This window comes from Eptatretus burgeri, chromosome 3, assembly GCF_056783735.1.
Source record: "Eptatretus burgeri isolate ZD-2024b chromosome 3, Ebu_testis_v1, whole genome shotgun sequence".
NCBI lineage: Eukaryota > Metazoa > Chordata > Myxini > Myxiniformes > Myxinidae > Eptatretus > Eptatretus burgeri.
This window is the reverse complement of record NC_140963.1, coordinates 111,681,334-111,707,633: the sequence shown is the minus strand read 5'-3', so window position 1 is coordinate 111,707,633 and position 26,300 is coordinate 111,681,334. Positions and strand designations below refer to the sequence as shown.

Sequence of the window (26,300 nt, the reverse complement as noted above, 5' to 3'; positions counted from 1 at the left end):
GAAAAATTCCAGTATCCAGATTCGGATCTTCATTAAAATCTAATCAGTTCATCCTTGTCACACACCCAACCTGCCGACCAAATTTCGTCCGAATCCGTCCATAACTTTTTGAGATATCCTGTACACAGACAGACAGACAGAGGTGAAAAGATAATCTCCTTCCACCTTCGGTGGCGGAGATAAAAAAAAAAATGTAACATTCCAAAAGCCATCAGGAAACTCATCCACTGATGAAAACATTTTTTTGCCATGTAATAAACAAGAAAGATGTGTGTTGCATGATAGTTACAAAATCCAAATAAACAATCATTGCCATGAAAACAGCAATATGACAATTTCGATCATTTGACCGATAAAGTGCTTTACATGGTTCATTGTGATGCATAGTAAATTTTCATGATAACATTTTTGTAATTGCGTCCGAATCGGTGTTTTGCATGCTCCGGATGGCCTTGACCTTGACCTTTGACGAGGTTTTACCAAATCTTACTCATGTGTGTGTATGTGTGTATATATATATATATATATATATATATATATATATATATATATATATATATATATATATATATATATATATATATATATATATATATATATATATATACTACACATACATACATACAAATATGCTGATGAAGTTTCAATTTGATATCGAGAAAAATTATTGAGGTATGATAATAAATCCACAAAAAGTCCCATTTAATTATAATAGGGTGAAATTGTTGTCATGGAAACCATTTACATGACAAAATGGCTAAATTGATCGTTCTGATTTTTGATGAACCAGGTCTGACCCAGTATGCAAATTATATTGAAATTTCAAGTCAATAGGATCAAAATTGATGATTTTATATGACCTCCAGCGTTGACCTTTTGACCTCAAAAATAGGCTTCGGTGGCCCAGTGAATATCCTGGTCACATTTCAGATAAATCGGATGAAAATCGACTTACGAGACCTTGACCTAACCCTTTGAGCTTTTGACCTCAAAAACAATATGCTTCTCGGTTTTGATTGGTAAATCAATTAATTGATTCAATATGCAAATTCTGTTCAACCAAGCCAAGTACGCAGCCTCCGGGTGAGTGGAGATTGCGCATTACTTACTGAAAAGAGAACTCTATGGATGTTTGTGTGTTGTGCATCTAAAGAGGTCTAAAGGGTCTAAGATATCCAAGGTGTCGAAAGAATCTTAATGGTCCAATGGGTCTGCAGGGGTATATAAAGGGTCTAAAGGTCTAAGTGGTCTAAAGATATGTACGGTAATTTCCTATAGTAGTTGGGGTCTAAAGGGTCTAAGGAGTGTAAAATGTCTAAGGCTCGTCTAATGGGAGTAATGGTGTAAGGGTCAAGGGGTCTAAAGGTCGTCAGGAGTCTATAGGGACTGAAAGGTCTAAAGGGTTCTTACGGAGACGACGCGGTTTAAAGGGATCTTAATGGTCAATGGGGGCTAAGCAGTCTAAAGGCTCTAAGATGGTCTAAAGGGTCTTAAAAGGTCCAAAGTGTCTAAAGGGGTCTGAAAGGCATCAGGGATGTCAAGGTGTAAATGTCTAAAGGGTATTATGTCCCAACAGTAGTTACATGAAAGGGTATAAGAGGTCTGTAGGGTCTAAGAAATATAAAGTGTCAAAAGAGGGTCTAATAAGTCTAAATGTTTAAAGGCAACATCTCTCTGGCCATTCTCAGAGACCTGTTTCAATGCCGGCAAATCTGGCAATTCACTCAAGCAGATTGGCAGGGACTGCAAGTAGCTTTCTCTCTTCAGGACTGGTCTCCAATATTTACTGCCCCTGATATTATATGCTGCCATATCTACTGCCCCCAAGTACAACCAATGTGGAAACATTTAAACTTACGTGGAATAGCTTGCGCATGTTCCTTCACATCTTCCCAGTGACACAATGACAGAACAGTCTCCATGTTTGAGTTCTTCCTCCTCTTCAATTACTTCACATTTTCCTACAACCATAACAAATAAATTTTGCAATAATATCAGGAAAATCAGACACAAGAAGAGGCTTAAAAAAATCAGCTCAGCATGTCCATGTCTAAAATTAAATGGCACCCAATGGTGCAATGCTACTTTGTCATTTTCTTATACTTTTGATTTATAATATTAGGAGACAATGGGATGTGAGAGCAATTTATAATATTTTGTATAAATAGGGGTCTTCGGGTACGGGCAATTAAGTTATGCAGTGTAAATGTAAAGAAGTCTATGTATTCACCACTGAAGGGAAGACACTCTTTGCAGCATCCGTTTTCATCTAATATTTGTTGATTCTGTGAAAAAAACAACAAACAAGCATGGTTTGAGTGTAATTAAAACAGGTTTAATTAAACATAAAGATCACATTGAATACAACCGAAAGAATACACACACATAATGCAACAATTTTGCGGTTTTGACTCTAAAGTTTGTATTCTTATTTCTGTACCATTTTCCAACAGGAAGCTTCTTGGGAATTTTTTGTGAGACGATTTGCCACGACCTTCATACCAAAGGTTCATGGCTGGAGGAGTGTGGAAATTGGAATTTGCGAGGACACGGGCACACACACACACACACACACACACACACACACACACACACACACACACACACACACACACACACACACACACACGATAGGTTGCTCTTTTTGAAAGGTGTTCGCAGATCGGTTTGTCAACAAGTAAATTCTATGAGACAGCAAAGGTAGCTTAACATCTCCTTGGGAAAAAAACAAAAACAACAGCATCCATGTGGAAGTGGATGAGAGTGTGTAGTCGGATCCTATTTTGTCAAAAACGGAACCTGACTTATGGGCTAGCAGGGTAGTCAATATGCATTCACAATGAGCTCTGAGCTGTCTCAAGGCCCTGTCACACCTTGACGTTTTAGCCAGCATATGCCAACGTATGAAAAATTTGGCGAATACGCTGGCACACGTCGAATACGCTATGGGAAAGTTTTGTATACGTTAAGAGCACGCTGAAGCACGCTGGCATACGTCGTAGTACGCCAAGCTCGTTGCCAAATTTTAAGAATGCTCAAAATTTTTCGACGTGCTCGGCGTATGACTCACACGTTCCGCATATGCTGGCCATAAGTTGTAAGCAAGTTATGCGATCGTTGACACGCCGACACACGTTACTTGTAAGTTACTCATAAGTCGAGGTAATGTTTAGCGTACCCGAAACTTATTTTTAACCTATGAGTAACGTGCTTTGAACCTATGTGTAATGTATCTCAAACGCATATTGACGTATGTAAACGTATTTGACGTCTTCCGGACGACTACAGAACTTACTGAACGTGTTTCTAACTTACAGCTACCGTGTAATGGCGTATTGTCAGCGTTTCGGGGAATTGGTATATAAAAATGGGGTTCACACAGGAGGAACCCATCAGTGTTTCAGACTCCATGGTGAGTAGATGTCCATGTCAGTAGTTTCAGTAGTAGTATTAGCAGTAGTAGGTAGTAGTGGTAGTAGTAGTAGTAGTAGTAGTAGTAGTAGGTCCATGTCAGTAGTAGTAGGTGAGCGTAATGGGGAGGATGTGGGTGATGATGGATCCTCCTTGCGTCCGCGTCACGGCCACGGCCAGGAGACTTCTTTGCAGCATTCTTCGAAATGACGGTGATGTTGACACTTCGATGTCTAGTGCGGTTATGATTTGAATCATCGAGCGGCAGCCTTTTAATAGGCTACGCCACGTGATCGTCGGCGATACGCTGCCACGTGCTATGCATAAGTTAGACTATCGTTGGGCATAGGTTGTGAACGCCGACAACAAGCTAAGCATTCGTTGGTATAAGTTATCGAAATGTTCTGTGTACGTTACTAATACGTTATGCATATGTCCAACTCGTTATGAATACGCCCAAAACTGAAAAAAAACATCAATAGTTCAGCGAACGCCAGCGTTTTACATACATTTTGATACGTTGCTATACGCTGGCTAAAACGGCAAGGTGTGACAGGGCCCTAAACTGGGTTTGAATCTCGACTCTGTTATCCAGTTATATACTGTCATCCTAGTGCTTCACTTGTAGGGTGGGGCATCAATGTGTGCACCGTCCCTTGGATGGACGTTAAGCCAGAGGACCCATCTGCCAGCAGTTATTGATGGAGGACATTAAAGATCCCACGGTATCTTCCAGGAAGAGTAGGTAAGTATCACCACCACCCAAAACAAATTATAATTTCCTGGCACCTTCAGTTGAACGTCAGACCGCGAAAGATAGTTCAAGAAAAAAAATTGGCTCCAATGTTTCAATCTGACCAATTCCAAAAGGAAGTGAGAATAAAGAAGAAAAAGAACAAAAGAAGAACCTGGCTTTGGCAACTACATTTAATTGCACAATAAACGTGTGTCTGCTCTTGGGAAGCTATCCTGTGAGACTCAAAGTACTTAACTGCACAACAAATACATTACTAAAAGGAGAAGTGCATAAGTGTGTGCATGCACATGCACCACACTTCATTCTCAGATGGGACATAAGTTTGTGAAGTGCAACATGTGCTGTCTTTTGATTAAACCAGTCAGCGAAGTGACGGCTCGGCACGGGCTGGTCAATTATGAACAAGGCAGGCAGAACATTTAACAATGAAGAGCCTTGCCAAAGTATTTGTCCAGATATCCCCTTTTTATGCAACTCAATTGAGCTGCGGACAAAGATGCTCACTTGGACATAACCTGCATTCAAAGTATAGAAGCAACTGACGGTTAAATTAAACAACTAGATTTGTGCCGAAGGTTGGTCAGGGTGCTATTTTGAAGCTAATTTGCATGCGGACTCACACACAAACTGACAGGCCAATTACAATGGGCCCCTCGCCGTCCCCCCCCCCCTTGTCGGCGAGGCTAATTCTTAAATTTGAAGGATAACGGACAATGGCAGTGACCTAATTACTTTCGGTTTAGAGGAGAGATGATAATTTTAGGTCAAATTATTTGCCTCAAATCGAATAATGTGGTAAATACTGGAATTTAAAAAAAAATAAAAAAATAAAAAAAATCGGTGACGTAAAAAGGGAATCCACATGCCATTCTTTTTTCTTTTTCTGAAAGCATTGAGAATCATCAATCAGGGTCTAATTTGAAGGGGGTAAAAAATTGAATTTTTTTGCCAATTATAAAGTGTTGAAAAAAGCCCTGGAGGGTCGACTTTTAATTTCAACAGTTACGTCACATCTGGAAGTCATCTTGATCCGATCAGCGGTTTACATAGAGAAACGGTGTGTATCGAGCTCAGATTCAGATACTGATTCCGCCATCATCAGTAACTCTAAAGGTTCTTAGAATGAATGAATCAACATAAAATGTTGAAAAATAATAACTTGCAGAAACCCCATCACAGACGGATTCCGTTCATTCAACCACCCTCACCAGCTCACCCACACTCGAGGGACATGGACTGGACAGGGCATGCTTGCCTCTGCCTACTCATCCCCCGCCCCAGCCCCATTCCCCCCGCCTCCCACCCCCCGCCTTCAATTTGCTTACCCCCGCCCAAAAATTTAATTACCCCGCCCCGCCCCCGCCTCTTCACTCCCCGCCCCGTCTCTTGATTCCCCGCCCCAATTGCACCCGCCCCCTGTCCACCCCTCACACTCAACCCCGCCTAATTCACCCCAACCCCCACCCCATTCCCCCGTGTCCCGCTTTCAATTTGCTTAACCCCGCCCAAAAATTTGCTTACCTTGCCCCCCGCCTTCGCCTCTTCACTCCTCACCCCCGTCTCTTGATTCCCCGCCCCACTTGTCCCTGGGCCCCCGCCCCCCTGTCCACCCCCTCACACTCAACCCCGCCTAATTCACCCCAGCCCCTGCCCACTCATCCCCCGCCCCATTTCCCCCATCTCCCGCTTTCAATTTGCTTACCCCGCCCAAAAATTTGCTTACCTTGCCCCCCGCCTCTTCCCTCCCCGCCCCGTCTCTTCATCCCCCGCCCCGTCTCTTCACTTCTTGCCCCGTCTCAACGAAAAGTGTTTATTCTGCTTCAGAGTTGAAAGTTGACTATTGCCACTATGTGCAATGCACTCTTACAGGTACGAAGTTTCTTTCAGTCGAGGTCACAGTACCGAGAAAAGGTGACGCGACCGCGAGGAGGAGCACAAAATTGGTCCTTCAGTATTAATATACAGTCATGCGCCACTTAACGACGTTCCGGGCAACGACGGATCGCATATACGACGGGTCTGCCAGCTCTGAAAAAAAAATGAAAAAATGTAGCTGAAAAATTCCTATCGCCGAGTGATGTCGTCTCGTATAAAAATAGCACATACAATTATGTACACTGTACAGAACATAATACCTCATAATGATAAACAACAGTGTGGCCCCGTTATAATGCGATCATTGAGGTCCATAAAATGTCATCGCTAAAAAAACAGGGTCGTGCTAAATCGGGATTCAAGGAAATCGGCTTTCAAACTGAACCAATGTATCCACGTTTACCTTCTATCAAGTAAATTACCTTTGAATTGAAGAATTCCACGAATAAATTGTTGTTGTTCATAAATTAAAACACAAATTTATTTTTAGTGAAGCTTTTTATGTTGTTAAAACAATCGCACTGTTCCGAAAATATATCACAATTGACAGGTGCTCGTTTATTCATTTGTAAATTATAACATCGATGCAATGATTACGTATTTATAAAATCCCAACGCTATTTATTCACCTTTCTATAACCGATGTGAGAGGAGGTTGTAAGCTGCTGCGAACAACACTGATGGCCGTCATGAACTACACAAAGGTAAATGTAACGTGTCTTCTGTCTCTTGGATGAGTGTTACAATCGCCGACAGTATTCAGTACAGTAACATGCTGTACAGGTTTGTATCCGAGGAGCAATAGGCTACACCATATAGCCTAGGTGTCTAGGTTTGTGTAAGTACGATGTTCGAAAACAAAAATGAAAAAAAAAATGATGTTCGCACAACGACGACGTCGGTTAACGACGCGTTTCTCAGAATGTAACCCCGTCGTTAAGTGGCGCATGACTGTATAGATAATAAACAAGGATGTGTGTTAATGCATCCACCTGACCAATGGGGTCACTTTTGCTGAGAGTGATGTTTTCCCATACGAGAGCATACACTGTACCTTCTTACAAGGATATTAGAACTGAATATCGATCTCTTTGTCTGTTATCAGTGGCTGTTATGTAGGAACTTACAACGGGGCAATGTAATTCAGGACAGCTGATGTTCGTTTCCATCAGCACAAGATCATGCCCTCCATTATCTTTGCATGTAAACGTGGTGCAATTGTCAAGCTTCCACGAGTCTCCAGGCTGTGGGATGCAGACATTATGGTCATATAACAAACGTTATCATTGTATAACAATGAATGGGTTAATACTCTGTATTAACATGTTTCTCGTCTTACCAACCGAGAAAAACCTGCCCAGTCTACAACCCAGGTAGCTTTTGACTACAGAACCAAGAGAGACTGATGGTTTTCTCACCCAAAGGCTGATGTTGTATTTTGGGACAATGCAGTGAGTATGTACGCATTGACAACAGCCGTTCACGTTGGAAATTGTGTGGCCCTGGATGAAACAACCGCCCACATGATTATTTTTATTTAATAAATAAATGCATAAATAACTCAAATCATGCGAACTGAAACATCATATTTATGCATAAAATACATAGCACATGAGTTTATCAAAATTCCATCTGACTGAAAGCATCATTCCGCCATTGAAATGATGTCATTGTGACCGAATATATATATATATATATATATATATATATATATATATATATATATATATATATATATATATATATATATTTATTTTGGTGTAAGCCTGGTGTTGGCGCAGTGGTTAGGGCAGCGGCTTGGGATCCAAAAGGTCCTGAGTTCAAACCCCGTTGAGCCACTGAATTAATACACCAGGGGGTTGACTCAGCCTGTCATCCTTCCAAGGTCGGCGAAGTGAGTACCAGTGTACTGGGCCCGTGTATACCCCAGTTAAAATAGGTGTACCATATCCCTGTGTCGTAAGAGGCGACCAGGGTTGCGTCAGGAAGGGCATCCGGCATAAAATATGTGCCAAATCACTATGCGGATCATACGGATGATCCGCTGTGGCGACCCCTAATGGGAGCAGCCGAAAGAAGAAGAGAAGAGAGATATATTGGTGTGGTGTAGATATGATGGGCCAAATGGCCTCCTCCTGCATCTCGTTTCCTTGTTAATGTTTGTCTCGCACTTAGGCCAAAAAAAAAAAAATGTTGCATTGGCGTAACGGGTCACTGAAAAATAGGGTAGGTAGGTAGGGATTTTTTTTTTTTAATAAATCCCTCCCAAAATCTCCCTCGGCTCGAGTACCCCCCCTTTTTGTCGGTGACCCCCCCCCCACTCAAAAAAAAACTAGTACAGTGAACCTTGCCTAAATCGAACTTGCATAAGTCGAATAATCGCCTAAGTCAAAGATCTTATCAAGTTCTCTTCTCTTTATATTCTTTTGTTTTTACACCTTTAAATCTAAGCTATTTCTTCAGTCCTAACAGATTCGACTTAGACAAGGTTGACTGTAGTTTTTACAACAGCCAGTGGCATACTGTCGTACATGGTAGACAAAGCATTGGAGGGGCAGAGCATTGTTCACGAACAACACTCTGCCCCTCCAATGCTTTGTCTACTGAGTACGACGGTACACCACTGACAACAGCTCTAAGATGTGTAAATTCTATCGTCATATGCCAGGAAATCCCATATGAAGACCCTTTAAATATTTTTTTTTCCCTGGGGGAGGCCCCCCAAACTTCCTGCTGGGGCTCGGGCCTTTCGCTTTTGGCGGATGAAGCCCCCCTTTCCCCAAGATCCTGAATCAGCCCCTGCCAAGCCTGAGATATCTCAGGCACCATCTCCATGGGAATACACAAGATGCTGGTTTATAGCCTTTTCGGTGCTGTTCACACATATATCAACATTTTTAATAGCAAATACAGTGAACTCTGCCGAAGTCAAACCTCTCTAAGTCAAATAATCGCCCAAGTTGAAGTAATTTTTTTAACAAATCATGCAAAACATGTCTTTACCTCTGGTAAACCGAAGGCGATAACTGAAGTCGTCTAAGATAGACACCTTTTCCGCCGCCAAAACGTCCGAAAAGGACCCTCCATCACTGCTAGACGCTTGCACGGAGGAAAGTATTGGAGCAGTGTCACAATTTACGTCTGCAATTCCCTGAATGATATCTCCAAGCCTCGCATCTTTGTCGCATTTTCGTAAGACGCTGAACAGTTTTTTAGGCCCAAGCATGCCAGTAATCTTGATAGAGTACGCGGCCATGTTGGAAACAACAGACGACGTACTGATCGAGCGAGGCGCAATATCTCTCCCTCGTACAGATGATATGCAGAGCCGTTTCGCACACACACACACACACACACACACACACACACACACACACACACACACACACACACACACACACACACACACACACACACACACACACACACACGCAGCGAGCTAAACTATGACATATGCATAGCGCAGCGTGCAGGGGGTTCTGTCCGAAACACTTCCGGGTTTTTGCGATCGCGATCGCAATCAACAAGATACTTGATATCGATAAAAAAAAAACCGTAGGGTCGGCGGAATTTTTAGGGTCGGGCGGGTTACGCCAATGCAACTTTTTTTTTTTTGGCCTTATGGCAGATCTATCTGTTTCCCTCTGCCCCCTATCCCCTACACCACCAACACCTCAACCCCACCTCCCACCTGTTTTTTCTGGTCTTGCACCATCACTGATCAGCTTTTTCAATCATCTTTGCCATTATAAGCCCCAGCTTGATGGAATGAGCTCATTGTCCAACTCACTCCTCGTTTGTCTGTGTGCATCCAGGTTAAGAACTCACATCCAATCTTTCATCCCCATTTTGTCTATGTGGAACTGTTATGAAACTTCTGTCCTGCACTGATCCTCCCTCGAGTTTTTAATTTATTCAGGTGCTCATCATAATCTTAATTATGTCAAATCCTATGTTTACTTTTGATGTCATATACTTTTCCTATATCAATTATTCCCTCTTCCTTGACCTTCCATTTCCACTGCCAGCGCTTGTACTCGTTCCCCTGGTATCTGTCTAAGTTCTTCTCTGAGCCTAGACAACCATATATAAAACGATACATAATTCAAATTTGTATTGATCCATGTGTGTGTGTCAATGTATTGAAATTCCATCTTACTGAAAGCATTGTTAGAACATTCAAGATGATAGTTTAATATCAATAATGATATTTGAGGTGCAAGGTTGGTACCTCAGGGCATGGTGGACATGGAATGGGCATACAAATCACAATAAATGTTGTTCCGTTCTGTTCACAACGGCAGTGTTCACATTCAGAGCCTGGTACAAGATGGCCGGGCTGCGAACACAGACGTACACGGCATATAACACATTATTTTGTTTGCAGTTGTGAGTTAAGTCATCACATCATTGTTTCTGGCATTTTAAAGTGAAATGCCACGAGTTTGTAGGAGTCATGTTTAATGCGACACAAGGCAAAATGTTTGTGGGTGTTTAAACACCAAACATATAGCAGTATGTGCAACCAGGATTGGACACGACATGGACAGATGGAGTAAATTTCGTTTCGTTTGCAGCTGATGGCTTCTGGTTGCATCATTACCTGGAGCGTAGCTGTGCTGCTGATGCAGTTGCCCCATGTAGGTTTCAGCAGCAATTTGTAATTTGTTCAGGATGCTGATAATAATTCGCCTCCACTTCACAAAGGACACTGAGATTTTTTACATCTACCAACTGTTGCCAGTAGATGGGAGCCCCAGTTTTACATCCCTTTGAGGGATGCCACACACATTGATGATTTGTCCCGTCTGCGAAATACCGGGATGACAATTTATCACTGGGTCGGTATTCAGCTCAAACCCCAGGCTCGACAACTCAGAGTTGAGTGTGCGTATCTCTCGGCTATCCTGCCAGTCTCTGGATTGAAAGAAAGGTGGGTCAAGGGGAGGGAGTTGTGCTGGTTAGTTAGTGGTGATAGCCAAAATTCATGAGTGGCAATGGAAGAAGACCAAAGTAATAAAAGACAGCTGCCCTATCGAAGTACTCGACAGAATAACAGAAACTGAATAGACACATGAAGGTGATTCCAAAGATATGAGAAAAGGTGGACAAAGATGTGTCCATTATTCATCCCCTACTGATTTCACCGGAGGGGACTATAGGTTTGCTCTCTGTCCATCCGTCCCACCTGTGGTTTTTGAGACTTTCTTCCCATACTCTTTAACATATTCTACTGAAACTTGGTACACGGATTTATTATGATAAGTTACAGAACAAGTTCGAGTTTCAGGGCGTTTCAGTCAATTTTTCACAGAGTTATACCCTTTTTGGATTTAAAGAAATATCACATCGGAAGGGGACATGTATTGCATTGCAATTCTCACTCCAGTTCTATTGTAAGATTCAGTGGCTCAGATTATGAAGTAACTGCAGATCCAACATTTTGTATCCAGTAATCTGTGAAATTAAATAATGTGTTGTTGGCAAACCGTAAATCAATGGTCCAAGAAGGTCTGGTCTCTTGTTTGAAAATATTTTGAAAAAACAAACATAACTGATGTTGCTGAATGATAAGTGAAGCAAAAACGATAAACAAACAAATTTACCTGATATTCTTTTCCATCCTTTATACAATCTGAAAAAGAGGTAGTGGATAAAGAGGATAAGGATTTGGAACAAGCAACATCAGGTAGCAGTAATACACGATAAATAAAAACAAATCGGTTCCAATGACGAGTCGATGAAGCCCAGATGTGGAGATTTAATCAAACAATATCTGATGAAACCACGTGATCACAACTCGTGGTGAATAGGAATAAACAAGTGTGGTATGATTGCACACATACATTCGCAAACTAAAACAGGATACCGGGGGTTACATTTTTGAATATCTTCTTCTTCTTCTTTTGGCTGCTCCCTTTAGGGGTCGCCACAGCGGATCATCCGTTATGATCCGCATAGTGATTTGGCACATGTTTTTTTTTTTTTTACGCTGGATGCCCTTCCTGACGCAACTCTGGTCGCCTCTTACGACACAGGGACATGGTACTCCTATTTTAGCCGGGGTATACACCGGCCCAGTACACTGGCACTCATTTCGCCGACCTCGGAAGGATGACAGGCTATTTTTTTTGAATATTTTTGAATATCTATGAAGGTTAAATGTGATCAGAGACTTGTAGTAATAATCAAGTGAAAAATAAGGAACGATAAAAGATGTGTGGCGATGTCGACTCTGGAGGTGCAGACATAAAGGGTATGTAACGCGGTTTATAGGCCTCGGTCTCTGAGGTCACTCCATTTGAGGTCGGAACAGGCTTCTTCAAAATATTACTTGTTAATGCCTCGGGAATTTCAAAAGATATCAAAAAGATAATACATTACGTTATGTTCAGGGCCATGTTCAAAGCAAAGACGATGCCGATGCAGTCAACAGGTAGATAATACACTGAGTGCTTTACCATTGCTCTCCCCAGTTGTAGTGAGGTCAGGAATAGAAAGTTTGGATGGGGTCGAGGACAAAATGGCTTTCTCTTTTCGGAATTACTGTAGGATCTTTCATGTCAACTAATACTAACCCAACAACTCTCAAAGTATTCTATGGAATCTAAAGCTCTCAACATTCTTGGCAACTACCTCACTGAGGCCTACGATCAAGGCCTGTTGCTCTCACCTCACAGGCAGGTCAGTAGTATCTGTTTTTTATTGCCTCTCCTCCAGTCTCGGCTTCCTCGAGACTTCGACCCACCCCCACCGACCCCCTCCTCTATGCAGTTCTCCAAGACGTCCACATTCTTCCAGTAACCCGGCTCATGGTTAAATTTCCAAAATCCAGGCTTCCCCACCCCCCCATCAATCTCAACTCATTTGTTCCTCTTTCCTCCCATTTGTGGAACTGTCTTCCTTTCAGGGCTTCAAGCAGGGGGTGCACCACATCTCAGGTCACACACAAGATTTTCTACCTTCATCAACCAATCCTCATGCAATCTTCTCAATTGCAGGACATTGTGTTCCCTCCCCTTCCCAATCTCTCCTCTTTTGCTATTAGTTAGTTGTACTCAACTGCAGCTCCACTATGTTACCTTCCAGCATTTGTCAACTTTATCTTCCATGAGCCTCAATTTTGTAAAAAAAAACGGTTTATATTTGGGTTGGAAATCAAACAGAGATGAGACAGCTCAAAAGGAAGCAAATATCCTCTAAGCTCTCCTACTAGCCCAATATGGCAAGTGGATTCTAAAAATTGATTGAACATACGAATGGGTTTACCTTCAAAAATGTAACGCTGTATATGACCCCATTGCGCCCTTTCAAATAACAAGGTAGTGAACAGGAACGGTGAAGCAATTCCCAAAATTATCTTGCTTGAATTTTACTTGATATTCGAGCCCATTGTGAGTTTTCACTCAGTAATAATGTCCGTCATGTTGTGGAGTGAGCAACTCACGGCAGGAAGTGACGCACGTATCTGAGCCTTCATATGGAGCCATGGATCCCGCCGGGCAGAAACAACCTTCAGTCATCCCTTCACTCTCACGCCTGTCAATGATTAAATGGAAAGATGGTTATGCTTCTCAGTCTACAAGGTTGGGAACATAAGATTGATGTACAAGTAATTGTGTGGTTCGTGGTTAGATGAGAGAAGTGCTGTACATGTGAGGGGCGAAAGTGTGCGACGACGTGGAATTGGACATAGATATGTTTGCTCCAGGGATGAGCTGCAAGTGGAACTCGAAATGAAAGTGTCCTCAGTTCACTCATGTGGTTTATTTATTATTAAAAGGAGAAGTGACCGTCCATGTGTCTGTCCCGCTTTATTATAAAGGGTTCTGGCTATCGTAGAATACTAAAAATGGAACCATTGGAAAGCGAGTAATCAATTCACTGGGTTGGAAAACTAATAACTGATTTACTTGGAAGTGGGAACAAAAATTGGTGTCTGTTTAATTTTTAAAATGCCTGTTTTGAAAGCACTCCTTTCTGGAGGGAAAAGGAAGAAGCAGGACTTAGAACTTCATTGAAGCAGTTTCAATGGTATGGCAGAAGGAACCCTTTAGAATAAAGCGTGACAGACATGGAAGGAGCACATAAAAGTATATGTAGTAATACTTTTCGAAACAATCAAAAAAGATAGAATAGGACATGGAAGGAGCACACAGAACAACAACCGCAGCTACGATGACAACAGCAAAAACCACACCAACAAATCTGTGTTTTTCGTCTATTTCACTTCACTTTACATCGACGTTGAGATTCACAGATGGACATACAATATGTTTGTGAAGTACGACATGCCGTCTTTTAATAAACCTGTCAGTGAAGCGACACCTAGCCTAACGAAACTGCAATCCCATTAGCTGGAGAGTCTCAGCTTACCAATAACATATGCAATATCAAGTCATTCACCCTTGTTAACACTTGCTCCAGTCAAAGCCAAATCTGTTTTATCCACTCACATTAAGCTTTTTGTTTACAGTACTGAACAAGTTGTTCAAGCCCAATCATCATGTTCATCCTTTGATGTCAGCTGCATCAGACTGTAATTCAAGTTACTTATGAGGAGGTGGATGAGATCGAAAATGATTTAAATAATGCTTCTAGCACTTTTACCGAGTCACCATTGTACACCAATAATATCTCACGGGATTGTTTCATTTCAGAAAACTCGGACAAATGCATGACACCAAGAACAAGCCAAAATCAGTTTGTGATTTGGCCCCAAAACGTTGGAGCCGTTTGCCTTCGAACATACCGTATTGGAATACTGGCCGACATCAAAATGTAAACTGAAAACTTTCCTATTCCACAAAATGTTTTAAATTTGATAATCATTGAAATACACAAATTGTCCAGCACCCCATAGTTGTGGACTATAAAAAAAGCTTTAAAATTACAAAAATAATAATTTGCTAAACAAATTTCTATTTCAAATAATATTAATACGTTATTGCATCAGTATTCAAAATATGCCTTAAAATGAACTCGCATGATTTCTCAGGAGATGTGATGGCAATCTTTTGAGGATCACATGAGAAACTTTTGTGAAGGTGGTGGAGTTGCGGCAATGAATAAACGTGGAACTTCTAAATATATGGGGAAAGTTGTAGTTTTATATATTGACTAATAGTGGGGCAACTTCGCATAACAATTGTGCATTTTGTGAGGAAAGCACCAAATTTGGCACACTAGTAGCGTATCATATCATGAACAGATTTGGATATTGGGCCATCTCAAAATTTTTGATGGCAGTGGAAAATGGCTGCCACAGCCATCAGCGGCTGAATTTGAGATGGCCCAATATCCAAATCTGTTCATAATATGATAGACTACTAGTGTGCCAAATTTGGTGCTTTCCTCACAAAATGCACAATTGTTATGCTATATTTAGCTAAATTGCCCCACTCGTGGGGCAACTTAGCAAAACAATTGTGCATTTGGTGAGGCCATATTTATATTGAGGAGGCTATATTTACATATGAGGCTATATTTACATTTTGTGAGGCTATATTTAGACAATATTTATATGTGAGGCTATATGCATTTTGTGAGGCTAAATATGCTATATTTAGCTCAGTTGCCCCACGAGTGGGGCAACTTTGCATAACAATTGTGCATTTTGTGAGGAAAGCACCAAATTTGGCACACCAGTAGCCTATCATATTATGAACAGATTTGGATATTGGGCCATTTCAAATTCAGCCGCTGATGGCTGTGGCAGCCATTTTCCACTGCCATCAAAAATTTTGAGATGGCCCAATATCCAAATCTGTTCATAATATGATAGGCTACTAGTGTGCCAAATTTGATGCTTTCCTAACAAAATGCACAATTGTTATGCTATATTTAGCTAAGTTGCCCCACTATAAGACTTGTGGAGCTTGGACAAGTATCGCATGCAGCACGAGGAGATTGTTTTGCATGTTTATGTTTATTATTGTCAGGTGCATAAGGCTGTCGAGGCAGTTTCATTGGCTTGGGGTTACAGTCTGATAGGATACTCGGCTGAGAGCAATAATTTGTAATCTGTTCACAGTTCTGGTGATAACTCACCGACTCTTTGCCAACGACACCGTGCAATCTTTAACGTGCACAGAATAATGTCAGGAGATGGGACACGCAGTTTAACATCCATCCGAGGGATGGCGCGCACACAATTATGAATCACCCAGCTCCCGAACAATAAGGATGACAGTTTATAGGTGGGTCACCTCATTGGCAAGTGTGCATACCTCTAGGCTATCCTCCCAGTCCAGAAAAGTTGACTTCAATGTATACTGAACAAAAATATAAACGCACCAAGCGCAAAAATATAAACGCACCAAGCGATTGTTACTATTTTACCTCGAACTCATTAATACTAAATCTTCACAACAATTTGGTTATAGAATCCATGACAATTGAGCATTAAATTTCAGAGTTCCTTGAGAATTCTGGCGACAGTCTTTGCGCTACAACAGCTGACACAACCGAGGTGTCACTGTCAGAGTTCACACAGTCAGTAGCGGGTGTGTCCACCGTTGGCGTCGCGCAGAGCGGTGCATCTCCGGCGCATGGACATCACCAGATTATCGATGGTGGCCTGAGGGATGTTTTCCCATTCCTCCTGGAGAGCCACACGGAGCTGGCGGACGTTCTCTGGGACTGCGTAACGTTGTCGTACGCGTCGATGAAGAACGTCCCAAAGGTGCTCGAAGGGCGACATGTCGGAAGAATATGGAGGCCAGTCGAGGACATCAATGACCTCCTCACCGAGGAAGTCCATGCAGATCCTGGCAACATGGGGGCGAGCATTGTCGTGCTGAAACGTCACATGGTGAAGGCGCACAAACGGCACGACGATGGGTCTGAGTATCTCGTCCCTGTACCGCTGCCCGTTCAAGTTGCCTTCAATGAAATGAAGCCGAGTGCGCTCTCCATGGCATATGCCTGCCCACACCATAATACTGGCACCACCGTGTGACACCCGACGAAGGACATTGGCGTCAGTGTAGCGCTCCCCAGCCCGACGCCAGACGCGGAGTCCGCCATCAGCCCGATACAGCTGGAACAGCGACTCATCGGTGAACAGCACTCTCCTCCATCGTGCGAGGGTCCAGCGCAAGTGAACATTGGCCCAGTTCAGTCGGGTCTGATGCCGGACTGCAGTGAGGTTGAGTCCCCGGTGTGGTCGGCGGGCTCGGAGGTTGGCCTCCCTCAAGCAGTTACGCACCGTCTGGGCTGAAATGCGCCTGTTATGCAGCCCGACAGTCTCATCGGCAGTCCTCGTGGCCGGTCGGAGTCGATCCCGGAGATGTTGCAGCCTCATGTGACGATCCTGACCGGCGGTGGTCACACGTGGTCGCCGGGCATGTGGGCGGTTCACGGTGCTTCCAGTCTCTCTGAGGCGCGTTCTCAGGTGGCTAATGGTGGAGTGGTGGACATTGAAGTGTGCTGCAACGGCCCGTACTGACGTGCCAGCATTCAGCATGCCAATGGCGTGCTCCCTCAAGATTTGTGACATCTGTGGCATGTTGACATTTGGCACCAGTCCACATTTTGGGGAGGCCTTTTATAGGGCAAGCTATAGGGAGTGTTTGTGTCCTGATCACGCTCACTGACCATCACTCTGTCAAGCCCCATGGTGCTCATGGGAAGGATTACTCAACGTGTGAGTCCACACACTCAGAGTGGTCAATTTCAATGGGAACATCTGTCTTGAGCAAAACAAAGGAACCATTGCTCAAACATATCATTGGTTTGACCATTTTCCCATAATGGCAATCTTGACTTAGATATTTAGGTTGGTGCGTTTATATTTTTGTTCAGTATACTTTTACTTAAATTACAACAGTTGAAGACCATGAACAAATAAACTTAGTACGGTGTAGCGATTTGAATCTGCAAAGCCCCAGGGTCATGAACCATTGCTCCAATTGGAACAGAAAACATGTATTCAATTGTTAGGAAAAGGAAGATGGGTCATTGGTCAACAGAGGAAACTGTGAAATGAAAAATATGTAAAAAAAAAAAAAACAGTTGATGAACTTTGAAACAATAAACAGACGAATGAAATCCTCAAAATAACGTACGGATCATCGCAGGTGGATTCCACCATTGGACCACAAGGTAAGTAGGACTTGTGGCTTGCGCATTCCATTGCTGTCGAGAAAACAAGCAAACAGGTCCACTTTTAGTTGGAATGGCAATACCGTTTATAATCATCAAGCGTGTCTGATGGATATACTCACAAACAGTTATTTTTATGTTTTCTACAGTCACCGAATTTCACAGACAAGCATGTACAAACACAATTTACAGGACAAGGCCAACGAGAGACTTCAGTCTTATTATTATCAACACATGGCCGTGGGTTGCACTATCTGCTCGGAGTGGAGCGCATCTGTGCCCTGGAGGTAAGAGCAGGAGTTTGGATTATATTCTGGGTGCCGGCGAGAGCTCGCCTTCTCTTTGCGAAGAACACTGTGGGATTTTTTTAACAGAGACTTCAGTGTATTTGAACAATAATTACAAGGACAATTAGTAGATGGTGGATGCAATCACCACGGTACAGATTATGGGATCAAAAGATAATTTTCAGTATTGTGAGATGGGAATGCCAAACAGGCCAACCCATAGCACACCACACACAGTTGCTAATTCCAGCAAATAACTTGTGGCCTGGAATGGCAGCACATCTTGAGAAATAATAATAATTTAAAAAAACACAAATATAAAATCACAAAATGCCAACGTTTTGGGTTTTACCCTTTATCAGAGCAAAAGAGTGACTTCTGTCTTTGTGGCAGATAACTTCAACCATTATATTCTCGTATATTTAGGCCAACCCTTAAGATTGATCAGGACCGAAGGAGCACCTGAAATTTTCAGCTGATATGAGATCCAGGTCATGAACTGTTGCTCCAACATTAATAATAATTAATAATTCAATAAAACAATAGCTTTAGAAAAAGCATAGACTAACTCTTCCTGAACTCAATATGAATGCTTTTGAAAATGAAAACCAAAATAACTATATATATATATATATATATATATATATACACACACACAAAGTGCAAGTGGCTAACTCACGGCATTGGCCATGCATGTGATCTCTCCAATCCACACAGATATTTTTTGCAGTGCAAAGATCTGCTACCATCTTCACTGTCGCGCACAGGACACTGTCGTTCACAAAACACTGATCATATTGACAGCCCTCCACGTATGGCTTCAGGTTGATTACTTGGCCGCAGGCTTCGAAAACTCTGGTGTTGGAAGGAATAAACAACAGTTGATGAGAATTCGGGTACAGACAACAAACTACTCACCAGCAAAATAAAACACCAAACATGAAGTAAATTCGCAATGAGACCTGAAAAACGTTTCATCAGATGTCTTGAATAAGTACAAGAGACTATAAAGGGCTATAAGGGCAAAAACAGTCAAACTTGTTCTATTAAAATTGTCAACATAATTACCATTATTCTTGATATATACATATAGATATATATTGCATATATAACCATAAAGGCATAAATTTCAGTCTTGAAAGACCTCCTGCACTATAAGTGCCATACGAACACCATCCAACTTTGTAAGAGATGTCAGCATAATTTACGTGCATGGTGTCAATGTAATGTCACATCTCGGGTCAGTGTGCTCCCTTCGTTTAATTCATGATTCCTGACTACAAACCTCCTCACTTGTGTTAGCAGGGTAGTGACTATGTGTTCATGTGGCAGACACTTGTTGCGAACAAGTCGTGCAGCGAGTGCTGTGATGGGACTCGATCTGTGCCCTGCTGCCTCATTAAGTTATGGGCCAGTGTGTGTGTGTGTGTGTGTGTGTGTGTGTGTGTGTGTGTGTGTGTGTGTGTGTGTGTGTGTGTGTTTTGATGACCCAGTTTTTGATGACCCAGCCAAAGCATTTTTTTGGCAAGGGTTATACTGGGTGGTTTGCCATTGCCTTCCCAGCATTGCTGATCCATGCTTTATCCTTCTAAATGCTGAGCGTCTAGCAGGGAAGCAGCACATACCATTTGTGAAGTCTTTGGTGTGACGCAGACGAGGTTTGAACCACTGACCTCCCAGACTCAGAGTAGACACTGACCACTACACCACCGAGTCTGGTGAGGTCTGTATATTCTTCACCAAAAAAATAAATAAAAATTCAGCAACAACTTTTAAAGTGTGAAATAAGCAATGGATTGACAGTTCAGAAATTTCTTAGTCACGTGTATGCGATCCATGGATATTGAGAAAAGAAACTCCATCAGGAAACTGGACGTGTACTATGTAACATGACAATCATTGTCAAAGGAACCTAGCAATCGTGGAAATTCACCTGAAAAATCACGTCTCCCACAGAATCTGCATACATGTCTGCATACAACCCCCATCAATACCTCCTAGAAATTGGCCATCCATGTGGTCTGTCAGTTTAGGTATGATGAGGTGTAAATGAATAGCAAGAGAGTTCGCTCACACCACCGAGACAGCCCAAAGGTGGGTATGACCCAAGACTGGTGTTGCTTCCTAGTACAATGTTCATCACATTGTAATATATAGGGTCACGCCAAGAAACGGTGAGACCGGACAGTTCATGGAGAGACCTCCTTCATGTCGACCCTGAGGTATCATCCCTTGTGAGGATCATGATCTTGTCACCATTGCAAGAAGGAAGTGCTTTTCAACAGCATGCTCTCGAAACAATGACCTGCAAAGAACACTCAACCACTGAATTTTGACCCAAGTAGTTCAGAACTTCAGGCCACTGATGTGAGACCCAGACAGACACTGCTCCACATCACTCGTAATACAGTGCTATTGACAGCAGCACATGCAATGGGTGACATAACATCACAATTGAGGGATGAACTGTTTGCACCACATTGGTTTCACCAATGCATATATAGATTCTATATATTCTGCCAAGACTTAAACGATGGAAGAGGCAGAATTTGGAGTCAAATTAGGGATAGGCCGAAGAACTGATATTGCCATCATTCGGAGGGATGCCTTGTCTTGTATACAATGATGAGATAATTATACTTGGAGTCGTCTCTCTGACCCAACAGCAGGGTCCCACCTTCACCTTCATGGAAGACAATGTGCGTACACACCAAGCGCGTGTAGTCAATGCTGCACTTCAGGACAATATCACTCGCACAGACTGGCCAGCACAATCTCCGGACTTAAATCCGATTGAACATGCTTGTGCCATCTGCTGGAGGTATATTTGAAGTCGCCACGTCTGTCTGCAGTCTCTCGATTTCGTGGAAGCAACTCTGGTCAAAGAATAGTGCAACAGGCCTCCAGTGAGAGCTGGATCATGTGATTTGCTCAATGACACATGTACAAGCTTGTATTGAGGTCAATGGCTGTCACACACGTTGTTCAAGCTTTAATCTCAACATGTACACTTGTCTGTTATCATTTGTAGACTGGAGTGGTTGTCAATTTGTGTATTATTTCAAACAGCCTTGATGATTTTGTATTGCAACTTAACTTCGTACTTTCAGTCTTCAATTACAGGATATGAACATGTTTGAAGCCTCAAAACTTTTCCTTAATTTATTTGTTTTTCAAAGAACCAATTCTAAAGTAATCATATTCTTCCAAATGGCCGTCAAAACAGTGTCATCAATTATATTTATGAGAAATAAATCAAATGCTCGAGAATTACCTGGCTTGTATTTAATAAATCAGGTATGGTATCATTTAATCATCTTCTCGGTTCCTCGATATTTCATAAATTTTCGAATACTGTCCAATGAAATTACATTTCACTACTTTCTCGATTTTTTTATTTTTTAACATGAAACTATTAAACCGATTCATCCTATTGGAATATGGCTGTGCAGAATTAATGTGTTTGATGGGGAATGAGTGACACTTGAGATGTCCAAACAGTAACAACTTGGTGTAAAAGGCCAGGCCAAATTAGGGTATGTGGTTCTTCTTTTTGCTCTTGCTTTTATTTTGTTCTTCTTTCATAAGCAGCACATGACTGTGGGTAGCATCATTTGCTTGTGGCACAGCTGCACCATTGATGCAATGTCCTCTGTAGGTTAGGGCATGAATTAATTATTTGTTCAGGATGCCAGTGATAGTCTCTGCGAATGACACCGTGGGATCTCCATCGTCCACCAACTAATGCTCGCAGACAGGACGCCCAGTTTAACATCAATCTGAGGGACAGCACACGCATTGATGCTGCAAAACATCAGGATGACAGTTCAGGGCGGGGTCGAGATTCGAACCCAGGGTTGGTAGCTCATAGGCGAGCGAGTCGACACCTCGAGACTTTCTTGCTGGGCCAGGGTTTTGGGTCTATATTGTTAATATTCATGTATCCTTGACCCAAATGAGGGATATAGAAAGAACACAGCATATGCATCTCATGTTGTACTGATGTGCAGGTGAAAATGTCAGCTGCTAGCCTCTGTCTTTAGAGAGCAACATGGAAATTCGTTTTTTAACTTTGGGTGAATTACTCAAAGGTCTTTAAAGGAAAACAATTATTATGTCCTTGCTGTTTTATACTTTTTCCTTTCATAACTTCAAAGAGTTCTTGTCTAAATTCCCGAACTGCAATCGCTTCACAGGAATCATGTGACTATGTCGACCGACAGAAAGACAGGCAGACAGACAGATGAAGATAGAGACACATACTTGCTGACAAGCACGGAGCAAATGCCTGACGGTTGGGGTGGACAGGTTGGAGTTGGACCGGGTGGAAGGCAATCACTGGTGTTCCAACTCTTTGCCATTTCAGTGCAGGAGGAAATCACAGTTCCATTTGGCAAGCGGCATTCATCACTTTTATTATTGTTGCAAACACCTGCAGTTCAGCAGTTTCACATTATTTTAACTTCCACAAGGAAATCTACAGTGATAGTTTATCAACATGCTGTTAAGTCAAGGTGCTGAAAAGTGGTACAAATTTGAGTTGACTTACCACAAAGACCTTCCGTATTCCCGGAAAACTCTGTCGGCAGAAGCTGGACTTTGACATTATTGAAACTATATGTGATATTGGCAAAGTTACCAATGTGCATGAACGTCAATGAATGATATTGGGAAATGTTCACAATTCCTGAAGGAGGGGGGGGGAGGTGGGGTGTGGGAGTAAAACAGATTATCTTTGAGGTGATGGGCAATGCAACAGATTATCTGTACGTTTTAAATGGGTGGTGTCCCTTCTGCCAGCAATAGTTGGTGGACGTTAAAGATCCGACTGTGCGTCAGTGAAAGGTAGGCAAGCTATCTCCAGCACCCGGAATTAATTCCAAACACTTGCTCTAACTTACATGGGGCACTGCATCATCAGTACATCCGTACCGCACAGCAATGATGCAAACCAGGTAATGCACATAAAATTCAATGAATGATGACCTGGGCAGTGTATACCAGACAAGGTTTGTGGTTTTGAGGAAAAAGTATTTTTGTGTAACTGTTCAAATTTCAATAACTGAGCATTGCTAGATCATAGATGCACAATATCTTTCGTGAAGAGTGACGAATTATCATTGGCACCCCGTACAAGTGACAAACTCCTACCCAAATGGCCTGCAAAAGCAAAAGTGATAGTAGAAGTAGTAGAAGTAGTAGTAGTTGCAGTAGTAATAGTAAAGGCTGGAGATAAGCAACCTCTTTCTAATACCTCTATTATGCAAGGAATGCTGAAGTGAAACTACTAATATTGTGACAAAACTACTTAACTCCCCCATGAATAACCCAGGATGCATCCATCCATTAGGACCATACTCTGTGCAGAGCGTTGGTGCTGCCGAAGCAGTCTCCTTGGCTATTGGGCACAATCCTGGATGGGTCGCCACTCCGACACAGGATACCAGCATGCTGGCACTCATTTTGCCGACCTCAGAAGGATGACAGGCAGAGTCAACCCCACCTTGTATTAATTCAACAGCTGAGTGGGATTTGAACTCAGAATCCTACAATCTCAATACCACCACCCTAACCAGTAAGCCAACAGCAGGCATATAACCCAGCATGGAGTCCTTATTAGTCCCCTACAAGTATCACTGGAGGGGATTGGATTTGCTCTCCATCTGTCCATCTCTCCATCCCACCTGTGATTTTTCCAGGCTTTTTCTCCATACCCTTAAACATATTCAACTGAATCTTGGTACGTGGCTTTATTATAAGTTACAGAACTAGTTCGAGTTTCAGGGCATTTCATCAATTTTTCAGAGTTATGCCATTTTTAGACATATATTTCAGTTTCTTCTTCATTTTAGTTCCGGTATCGACTCAGGCATATAACCGAGCCTGGTGTTGGCTTAGTAGTTAGGGTGGTAGCTTGGGATCCTCAGGGTCCTGAGTTCGAGCCCAGCTGGCCACTGAATTAACATCAGGGGGGTTGACTCAGCCTGTCATCCTTCCGAGGTCGGCAAAATGAGCACCAGTATACTGGTAATTATCCCTGTGTGTTGAAGGCGACTTAAGGGCTGGCGTCAGGAAGGGCATCCGGCCGTAAAAAAAACCATTGCCATAAGAAAGGGTACCACACGGGTCGAGTTGCACAGCATCAGTGGCACAGCTGTGCTCCAAGAAATTGTTGGAGTGATGGCCTGTCCAAGATTGTGCCAAATAGCCAAGGAAAAACTGCTTTGGCAGTTCCAATGCTCTGTTCAAGAGTAAGGTCCACAATATTGGTTTATAGACTACAAAAGATATCAGAAAATGAAAATTGCTTTTCCTTTTATTTTGCCAAATAGACCCAAACACTGGGTTATAGGGTTTTTTAATCTTCTTCTTCTTCTTCTTCTTCTTCTTCTTCATTTTGGTTCCGGGATCGGCTTGAGCGTGCATTAAACGCAAACTAATTTTTATCTCCCAAACATTCATCGGGACCGGTAGGGGACATGTATTGCAAAGCAATTCTCACTCTTGTTTACGATAGCTCATGAGATGCCAAACGGAAAGATAAAAGGAAAAAAGATGACAATAAAATCTTACCATTTCTGTATGGCAGCGAAACGGTTTCATTATTTACTTCGACCTGAAACAGAAGCATGAAATACAGCATTTTATATTGTTGTTTTAAAAATTGTCAACTTAAACATGATCAGCCTTCTGAATGTTAAAGGCATCACAATATGATGTTTCTTTTCATAAATATTAAAAATTGACACACCCGATTCATATTCGGAATGAAGTAAGGCATAATCACAAAAACATCACAATGATAAATGACTCTGGACAAAGACGAATGGGAACGTGTGAGGGGATTTTGAGGAATTAACTCCGTGATCAACTAATCGATAAGTGAATTGATAATATAGTGAGGGGTGGATGTTATAGCTTCAGCAGAAATGGATAGAAGTGAAAAGTACATCTCACTGCAGTTCAAAGTGTAAACCGTTGAGTTGTGAAAGACAGGATGCTACTCACCTTCAGGAAAATATCGAGGTCTTTATCTGTTCCGATCGAGTAACGACTGCCATTGAAAGTCACAATGACAGTTTTTGGGCAAGAGACCGGAACGTTGCTCTGGATATCGTTTTGGCATCCTGTTGTCTCTATTTCAACAAGGAAGTCTCCATGCTGGGATTGTATCTCCTTCACCAGAACATACGTACAGACACCCTGGAAGATGTAGTATTGACCGTCAAATGTGTAGAAATGTGGATCACCAAAGGATGTACATTCACCTGAAGAAAGAAAGAGGCGCAAGTTAATCAGAGGCCAGCTGAACATATATCAACAGCAAATGTTGCAATCACAAAACACTGGTTCCACAACTACAACATCAAAATGATAAAATAATCAATTCATAATTCAACAGAAAAATTGGTAAGGAGTAAGTTGCATTAAGAACCAGTAGGATATCTCAATGAGTAGTCCATCCATCCATGCGGACCATACTCTGTGCAGAGCTTTGGTGCTGCCGAAGCAGTCTCCTTGGCTATTGGGCACAATCCTGGACAGATCGCCACCCTGACACAGGATACCAGCAAGCTGGCACTCATTTTGCCGACCTCGGAAGGATGACAGGCAGAGTCAACCCCACCTGGTAATAATTCAACAGCCAAATGGGATTTGAACTCAGGATCATAGGATCCCAAGCCCACCACCCTAACTATTAAGCCAACACCAGGCATAATGAGTAGTGCGCTCATCTATATTTTATTCAAATAAAACTACCATTATATTGAGGTGGAGTATAGGGGGTGCTACTTTTCAGAGCTTGCTCGTTGCACGATATGCATATTTAGGTTAATAAAATGAAAGATTTCACAGCACCCGAT

General features: G+C 42.2%; 1 protein-coding gene across 3 annotated transcripts in view; it reads right to left on the bottom strand.

Annotated features, from left to right (window-relative positions):
• Nucleotides 1-26,300, bottom strand: part of LOC147030734 (uncharacterized) — a 139,125-nt gene that overhangs the window by 2,640 nt on the left and 110,185 nt on the right. For all 3 annotated transcript variants that reach the window (XM_085875091.1, XM_085875092.1, XM_085875093.1), the window contains 13 exons: nucleotides 25,444-25,703; nucleotides 25,009-25,051; nucleotides 22,985-23,122; nucleotides 22,699-22,867; nucleotides 19,115-19,290; nucleotides 18,112-18,181; nucleotides 13,491-13,582; nucleotides 11,650-11,678; nucleotides 10,275-10,382; nucleotides 7,462-7,545; nucleotides 7,171-7,287; nucleotides 2,231-2,285; nucleotides 1,859-1,961 (listed from right to left, as the gene is read on the bottom strand). In XM_085875091.1, the coding sequence (XP_085731217.1) occupies nucleotides 1,859-1,961; nucleotides 2,231-2,285; nucleotides 7,171-7,287; nucleotides 7,462-7,545; nucleotides 10,275-10,382; nucleotides 11,650-11,678; nucleotides 13,491-13,582; nucleotides 18,112-18,181; nucleotides 19,115-19,290; nucleotides 22,699-22,867; nucleotides 22,985-23,122; nucleotides 25,009-25,051; nucleotides 25,444-25,703 (1,444 nt within the window). The remainder of the gene's footprint in view (nucleotides 1-1,858; nucleotides 1,962-2,230; nucleotides 2,286-7,170; nucleotides 7,288-7,461; nucleotides 7,546-10,274; nucleotides 10,383-11,649; nucleotides 11,679-13,490; nucleotides 13,583-18,111; nucleotides 18,182-19,114; nucleotides 19,291-22,698; nucleotides 22,868-22,984; nucleotides 23,123-25,008; nucleotides 25,052-25,443; nucleotides 25,704-26,300) is intronic.